The sequence below is a fragment of the Octopus bimaculoides genome, chromosome 18 (assembly GCF_001194135.2).
Source record: "Octopus bimaculoides isolate UCB-OBI-ISO-001 chromosome 18, ASM119413v2, whole genome shotgun sequence".
Taxonomy (NCBI): domain Eukaryota; kingdom Metazoa; phylum Mollusca; class Cephalopoda; order Octopoda; family Octopodidae; genus Octopus; species Octopus bimaculoides.
In genome coordinates this window covers 2,572,898-2,582,096 of record NC_068998.1, presented here as the reverse complement: position 1 = coordinate 2,582,096, position 9,199 = coordinate 2,572,898, and the positions used below count along the sequence as shown (strand labels likewise).

At 36.4% G+C, this 9,199-nt stretch overlaps 1 protein-coding gene across 1 annotated transcript in view; it reads right to left on the bottom strand.

The window, feature by feature from the left end:
* Positions 1–9,199, bottom strand: part of LOC106871522 (integrin alpha-9) — a 97,637-nt gene that overhangs the window by 36,079 nt on the left and 52,359 nt on the right. The window contains exons 5-6 of the mRNA XM_014918024.2: positions 8,606–8,654; positions 7,736–7,840 (exon numbers count right to left, since the gene is read on the bottom strand). Of these exons, the coding sequence (XP_014773510.1) occupies positions 7,736–7,840; positions 8,606–8,654 (154 nt within the window). The remainder of the gene's footprint in view (positions 1–7,735; positions 7,841–8,605; positions 8,655–9,199) is intronic.

Sequence of the window (9,199 nt, the reverse complement as noted above, 5' to 3'; positions counted from 1 at the left end):
TTCTTAAAGGAGAAGACCCTCTGCCACTGATGAGAGGAAGGAAGGCAGTACTTTCAGGCTAGAGACTTGACCCAAAAACTTTCAGCTGAGTAGACACTACTAAAGGAACTCAATAACCAGGTGAAGGTGTTACACCCTACAGCAGATTAAGTCTACTGCTAGCTTTTATCTTTTACTTGTGTCACTGGACTGTGGCCATTTAGGGGCACAGACTTCAAGGGTTTAGTCAAATAGTTCAACCCCAGTTCTTGTTTTTTATGTCCAGTATTTGTTCTATCAGTTTCTTTTGCCAAGACATAAACAAACCAACACTGGTTGTCATGCAGTGTCCTTGCCTGCCAGCCTATCACAGGCTTCTACTAAATCCACTCATAAGGCTTTGGTTGGCCTGAGGCTATAGCAAAAGACACTCGTCCAAGGTGTCAAGCAGTGGGACTGAACCTGGAACCATGTGGTTGAGAAGCAAACTTCTTACCACATGGCCACACCTATGCCTATCTACAAACACTGTTACTCTGTGTGAATGTCTTAACCCTTTAGCATTCAGATTACTCTGTCAAATGTAATGATGATTTATTCACATTGTTTTGAATTAATCATGCATTATCTCATAGCTCTGAGATTTTGATGATATGTCCACAGATGTATCATAGTGGGTTGAATCAACACCAGAATATGACTGGTTGATCAGGAAATATGAAAAATAAAGTGAACCTTGTCAAGGTTTGAACTTAAAACAGGAAGGGCTTACATTTTACTTGTGTGTGTGTGTTAAAAGTTTGATTTGGAGAGAAGGAGCCATGCTTATGGCATTTACAGACTCTCCAAGACTGATGTGATTTATGGTAAATGATTTGAGGAAGAACATGGGGAAGGCAGGGAATTCTAGAAAGCTGTTATGGTTAGAGAAGGAGGCTAGAATTGCAAACATAATATAGGTGATTAAAGGCAGGGAAACCACTGTAGCTGGAATTTTAAAAATGACAAAACAAGGAACCGGCCTATCTGTGGAAGGGAGGTTGGAGTGTGTTGGTGAGTGACTTTATGCCACTTAGCCCTTTTTTCTGGTTATGGCTTGGAATGTCTGTAGCAGCAGCAGTAATGCTGTCCCAGATATGGCAGCAGTTTTCCATTTTGGGTCTCACTTGACATTTGTAAAAAGTTAACTATTGATTAGAAACTGAAGCACTTTTTGGCATTGAATTGGAAAACCAGGCTTTGGGATGTAGCTATCACATATTGTGGAAGTGAGAGCACCGAGAGAGATCATCTGTAAGTTATGAGAATGAGGTTATACTGGATTGAATTGGCATCAATGTATAACTGGTATTGTTTTATAGAAACCAGTTCCTGTGGATTTAGAATTCAGAAACTCAAGAAGAATATCTTAATATAGGGTCTTAAGTCTGTCATTGTAAACTTCAGAAGTGGACCAAAATGTGATAAGGTTTTAAGTCTGTCCCTATATTGTTTCTTTAGCACTCCACAACATTGGGCCAGCACTATGACATGGCCATTGATATGAGGGGTCAAGTGTGATGCAGTGTAAAAGGATTTCAGTTAAAGACTGAAGCAACATAAGGTTCAGATTAACTTTGTCTCCCATTCTAACATTAAGGAAATGTCAAAACTGACACTTTCTTTTTATAATTAATGATGATTGCATGTGTGTGTGTGTGTATACATGCATACATACATATAAAGTACTTTTGTTGATGTACATAATATACACATCACATATAACAGATACACATATATGAAAACTAAATATTAGACATACATACAGACAATGCATGTTAAAGACACAACCTTAAATACATACACACTTGACCTTATATATACATACATACACACACAACCATATATATTTATACACACACGCACACATATCCTCTTCCTATTGCGTGCACGCGCGTACAAACTATAATATGCATGCACAGAAACTCTAGTGAAAGCTGATCCTATCTGATGCAGATGGACTGACATAATAAGTTAACACTAACTTTCAATCTTTCTCCTTAGATTAGTTACTGTCACACATCATTTATGCTAAGAACATTTTCCTGTCTTGTGGAGATATTATTTATAAAAATAAAACAAAAACATAGCAAAAAGAATGAAAACATTTTTTTTTTAATCAAAGAGGTTTATTATAATGCATATACTAATAATAGTTAGGGTTCTAGTGAAGTGATTAATTATAAGCTAAAGGAGCATGGAAGCAGCTTCCCCCTCCAGTGTGTCAAAATACAAAGTTAATACAAATGAGAGGTGTCATCTGATATCAAAACAATGATGCACCTTTACAGCCATGTTTAACTCTGTCAAATGTAATGCTTTATCTATTCACATTCATCATCATCATCATCAGCAGCAGCAGCATTTCACATCCGTTGTCCATGCTGGCATGGGTTGGCAAGCTGGAAGGCTGCACCAGACTCCAGCCTGATTTGGCATGGTTTTCTACAGCTGGATGCCTTTCTTAACGCCAATTACGCCAAGAGTGTAATGGGTGCTTTTACGTGCCACTGGCACAGGTGCCATTTGTGTGACACCAGGGTGCATTTATACACCACTGGCACGGGTGCCAATTTGTGTGACACCGGTATCTGTCACAACTGTGATTTTGATTGGCTTGATGGGTCTTCTTTACAATGGGTCAAGATTTTGATGGTGTGATTGTTTATTTTTCAAATGACATTGTAGGGTAAGAGTGAGATGCCAGACCTGGCCAGTTTGAACATGGCAGGATGTGACCATTTAAATGCTAAAGAGTTAATGTGTATGGACACCCACCTCCTATGTTTTATTATTTGACTGAAAGAAATATTTAACTCTGTATTTTAATCAAAATTTATTAAATGGATACCAAAAAGAAACCTCAATATTGAATCTATTTTGTCACTACTACAAAGAGCTAGATTAACTATTTTAGTCATCAATACTTATTGTGGCCACCAGTAACTACTATAACCATCAAACTTATATTATTATTATATAATTTTCCCATGTGGTGGCGCGTAAAAGCATCCATTACACTCTCGGAGTGGTTGGTGTTAGGAAGGGCATCCAGCTGTAGAAACTGAGCCAAAACAAACTGGAGTCTGGTGCAGCCTTCCAGCTTACCAGCCCTGGTCAAACTGTGTAACCCATGCCAGCATGGACAACGCATTTTAAATGATGATATCTGCTATCATTGCCTCACAATTGTGTATAGACAGGAGATACAAATAGCATTAGTTACATAAACAAGGTTCAAAGTGTCATATTAATAAATGAATGACAAAAGAACAGGAGTTATGTAATCATCTTTGTTAGCTTACAGTTGTTTCAGCTCTAAAGAACTTTACTTCTGAGATGAGTGTTAGTGCAAAATTTTATAGCTTCTTCAGAGCCATTTCATAAATATATATTTGTAGTAAACATTACAAGAGAAAAAAAAAATTTATTGAAACATATTTTCTTGCTTTTTCGAAGACAGGGCAAATTAATAATTCAATGAAAGTGTAATAATTTGGAGTACGTAAAAAAAAAAGGGAATTAATAGTTTTTCACTTTGCATCATTAATCCTTGACGGAACATTTGTTAAAGCTTTAGCTTCAGTAGTTTCTTATTTCCTATTTCTTTACTGCCCACAAGGGGCTACACACAGAGGGGACAAACAAGGACAGACTAACGGATTAAGTCGATTATATCGACCCCAGTGCGTAACTGGTACTTATTTAATCGACCCCCGAAAGGATGAAAGGCAAAGTTGACCTCGGCGGAATTTGAACTCAGAATGTAGCGACAGACGAAATACCGCTAAGCATTTCGCCCGGCGTGCTAACGTTTCTGTCCGCTCACCGCCTTCCGTAGCTTCAGTAGTTTCTGAGATAATTAGAGTTGAGAGTCAAATAATCAATTAAACATGTAGGGTAGAAATGACGTTGGCTAAACTGTTCAATAATTAATTAACATTTCATGTCAACTGCATTGTGTTTAATAGGTTACATATGTGGTTAGAAAAAAGGGTGGTTGGAAAATGCGGTTTTCTTGATTAAAGGCTGATTAAAGATTTAACACTGAAAATACAATTTATCAGCACTTATTTGTGTGTGTGTGTGTGTGTGTGTTCCTGCATGTACGTGTGTGAGTGTGTATGTCTGTTTGTGTGTGAGAGAGAGAGAGTATGTGTTTGTGTGTGCGTGTTTGTATGAGTGTGTTTCTGTGTATGCACGTGTGTGTGTGTGTGAGAGAGAGAGAGAGAGAGTGTATGCTTGTGTTTGTATGGTTTAGAAAATTGTTTCACATGGTTCACTGGTTCAGACCTGCTGCATGGCATCTTATGTAAGTTTCTTTGTAGCCCTGGGCTAACCAATGCTTTGTAAATGAATTTGGTAGATGGAAATTGTTATATATGTGTTTGTCTCCCACATCTGCTTAATAACTGATGTTGGTTTGTTTATGTCTCCACAACTTAGCAGCTCAGCCAAAGAGACTGATAGAATAAGTACCAGACTGAAAAATAAGTGGTGGTATTGATTTGCTTGACTAAACCCTTGAAGCCGACATTGTGTTGTTTTGCATTTATAATAAAATGAATATGTACAAATTATAAAAATAATAATAAAGAATATACAGTACAGTACTGTTTCTACTTCACGGATTTTCACCTATTGAGGGAGGTTTTGGAATATAACACCTGCAAAAGTCAAGGGATTACTGTACATGCTGATAATGTATTGCCCCAATGCATACGTAATGACATACATTGATGGGTGTATACATATAGTTCTTTTTGGATCATTAAAGGTGAGTTTAAATATTGGTTGGTATGTGTGACTTCTTATCTAGTTCAATCAAATTAACACAAAAGAAGTTTACAACTACAATTATGACTATGGCCTCTGCTCCTCTGAATTTGATCAACTCCGATATACACCACACTTAGACTCATTCTTTTTTCTCTCCCTTTTGTTTCATCCTTGTTGTATTAAACTTTACTCAATCCTTTTTCTGCTATCTCAGCATCATTTTTTCATCTCCTCAGAACAATATCATTTCTGAATTCCTTTCTCATGCCTATTCTATCTGACAATTGTTCTGTAACAGTTACCTTTATCGCCCAATCTAGAAAGGCCTTAAAAGAAAGCTAAATAAACTGGGGCAATGTCCCTCCACAATCACTGGCTTAAAAAGAAAGGCATTGTGAGTATTTGCATTACATTGTTTTCTTTCTCTCTTTTTACTTTTTTTTAGTTAAAGCTTTGTTTTAACTGTGTCTTCTCTTTGTGCTTCTTTAATAAACTGAAAGACTTGATAATTGTATGCAGGTTGTCTGTGTATAATGTGAATACAAAAGGCAATATGGCATCTCTTTTTAGAAGAAAATAGAGGACAACTAACATTGTCATAGCATGGAGTGGTAGGAGGAGGAGGAGAGAAGAGAGCCAGCTGCAGTCGAGACAGTATCTTTTGAGAGACTAAATTGAGCTCCATTTCAGAAGGTCATAACTATATTATTATCAGTAATAACAGTATAATTGGTGAAATTATGACCTACTGGATCATAATTTTGTCTTCTTTCTTATATATTTTACTTCTTGAAGTTCACTTTTTAAAAATAATCTCTTAGTGGTAAGCAGGAAGTAGAACACACGCATAGTGAATATGTTGGCAGGCTTATTACTTTGTTTTTAATTTGAGCCTCTGTGGCCTTGATCGGTAAGACAAAATTAGAAGAGGAATGATGCTTAAGAATGCAGAAACTCTGAGTAAAAACTGATGCAGAGGAGAGAGAGAGAGTGGGGGGGAGGGCTATTTATTTTTGTTGAAGATAACCTCCCTAGTGCCAGCCAGATGATAAAATGCACTCAATCCACACAGTAAAGTAGTTGGTGATATGAAGTATATCCAGCAACGAAAAAAACCATAGCAAAAAACACACATAATAATAAAATTTGGTGGTTTGTTCTCTACAGTTGTGCAAAATGATGAAGGACCATCACAGGTAGCAAGCTGTAAGATGAGATCCATCCAATATGGGGAAAATGTCCATCAAATTCTGACATACATCCATACTTTACCTCATGTATATTCTGTAATGGTTATATATACTGATCAAAATTTGTATTTCTAATTGTTTTAGAAGAATATTTTTTTTACTCATTCTTGCACTACTTGTTTTCAAAGTAGAATGCTGCTTGGTAAGACATGGGCCTTTGATGCAGGAGGTCTGAGAAAATTAGACAGAAATGTAGCAAGCATTGCTCCACTGGATGTGTAATGAGGAATGAAACACTAATGAACTGAGAAAAAAAACTTCAGATAAGAGGAGTTGGATGTTATGTGTCAGGGAGAAAACTGCACCAGTATGGCCATGTGATGATCATGGAAGATGTCAGTTGTATGAAGAAGTACTGAAAGTCAGTGCAAGTGGATCAAAATTCTTAAAGAAGGAGATCAAAGGAGTATTGGGACAAAGTGGCAAAGACTGAGCTCAAGAGGCTGAATGTCTTGAAGGTGATGACAAAAGCTTATAAACTTTGGTAAGTTCCGTCCTGATGAGGACTTGCCAAACCCATGCAAATGTGGAAAAATGGGGCTCAAAGTGATGGTGGCAGTTTCTGCATTTGGGTCTCCCAACTGTTATGTTCATGTAAAGTCTTTATACACTGCTCTCTTTTCTTGGCTACCACTCACCTTCCTCTCCAATCAATGTGCCTACCTATCACTATTTTTCCCTCATTACAACTCCTATTTACTACTTGATTAATCATCTTCTTTATTGCTTATATAGGCATGGGTGTAGCCATCTGGTAAGAAGTTTGCTTCCCAACCATATGGTTTCAGGTTCAGTCCCACTAGGTGGCATCTTGGGCAAGTATCTTCTACTATAGCTCCAGGTCAACCAAAGCCTTTTGATTGGATTTAGCAGATGGAAACTGAAAGAAGCCCATTGTGTATGTATGTGTGGGTTATCTCTTTGTCTTGTTATGTGATAGCGGTAAAGGAGTGTCACTGTCATAGAAATGATGTCTTCATTTATTTCCAATCTTCCATGAAAACATGTCTGGCTATAGGGAAATATCACCTTGCTTAGAAAAAGGTGAAATTGAGCAACAGGAAGAGCATCCAGCTGTAGAAAATCAAATCTATCTCAACAAATTGTGCCCAACCCATGCATGCATGGAAAAGTGGACATTAGAATAATAATAATATTCTCTAATCACTTATTGGCTTCCATCACTTCTATCCTCTTACCATCACCCATCTTCTCACATTACTACCGCTTATATCACTCATTGTTGACAACATATATATATCTCTTTCTCTGTCTGCTATTTCCCTCTTTTTCCTATCAATCTGTGATGACCCATCTAACTGAAGCCAACATAGAAAGCAGATGTAAAATGATAGATATATGATTGTGTATAACACACACACACACACACACACACACACAGAAGGAGAGATCTTGGATGTACTTAAACAATTTCAAATGTTTGGCTTGTATCTGTATTAGAAAAGTCTTAAAGGATTAGATTATCACGGCAAGATGTTTCTTAGCTATGAAGAAAGAATAAAACCTTCTTTCTGACAGTCAAGCTGAAATATAGAGCTATATGCTTTGTGCAAGGGTACAGCAGCACTAGCAGTAAAGTTTCAATTCCTTACTATGTTACCAGGAGCTTAGAATCTCACAATTACTTTTTAATTTCTTCTATGGAAGAATTATCCATGACCACTTACCAACCATTTGGTATTCATACTCATCATCCGTATGTACTATATTTCTTGTCTCATCGGAATAGTCTACAACCTCGCAACCATTTTCATTGTAAATGGCAAAGCCACCTGTAGAATGGAAATATGAAATTGTATAAGAAATGATGCAAAACCAGTAAGTGTAATGATTTTCAACAGCATTCTTGGGATGCATTGCAATACCACAGCAAGTTAATAAAAGACATAAGATTTTCAACTGTTAACATTTGAAACTTAATCTCTGCTGCCTGAACCAGTTATCCTTATAAAGTCATAGAAATAATCATTGTTGTAAAATGTGCTTGTGTTAAATTTATGAGCAAATTATGATTCATATTTAAAGGTATTTAAACATCACTTATACACCACAAATATATATAGTACTGGACTAATTATTCAGCAAGCTTGGAACCAGCAGTGTCCCAGATTTCTGGATTTTTCAGTTTTCTGGAGACAGCCTGAACATATACTCAAAATATAATTAAAATAAACTAAGTTAAATTTCAGAGATTCAAATTGATACACTTCTAAAGCACAGTCTTTTTGATATGTGTTAATCCATTAAATTTTTTTTTAATATATCATGCTGTACCATGTATATCATGTATACAATATGTTTATATGTGGGTGAGTCAAAAAGTAATACCATTTTGTTTGGGACAGGTATAATTACCAACACAGAAACATGTACCATACATCAAAATGAGCTTGATGTAGGTGATGCTCAAAGTTGAGAAAAAAGGTGTAGGGAAGGAACTGGAGTGTTGGGGGTTCAAATCCTTATGACATTGTGCTAAGGGTAACCAAGGAGCAGGCAGAGTGCTGATGTTAATTGGGATATTGATCATTGCTTACCTTTTCCTTGATAAAGTCCTGGTGTTCCAAATAGTAATGTCTTGTTGTCCTAAAATATATAAACATAAGCCAACTGTGGGTAGCAGTAATAATGCTATATATATATATATATACATACACACACACATACACTTTATTATTGTTAAAGCTGCAAAAATACCACAAAAATCTGCAACTCAGAGATACATGCTCCCGTCTGTCAGGTGGTTTAGAATGAGAATGGAACAAAAGTTTGTATGCATAAAATATACAATTTACATTGACGAATACACATTTGATATTGGCTTCTTTTCATTGGTCCTTTTGACTAAAGGTTTTTTTTAATCAGTGTTGATAGATTGGTATATATATATATATATATGGGAGAATATACAAATAATAACAACAGACGAGGACAGGTGGTGTAAATAACAAAAGTATATATTAGTATGACGCTCGGGAATACGGAAAGTCTTTGACGTTTCGAGCTACGCTCTTCAACAGAAAGAATACAGAGACAAGGAGAAAAACACGGAGAAAAGAAATTGAATAGTGTTCAGTCAACGGTCAATCATAATAATGGCCGATCATAACAATGACTGACCGGAAGTTAGA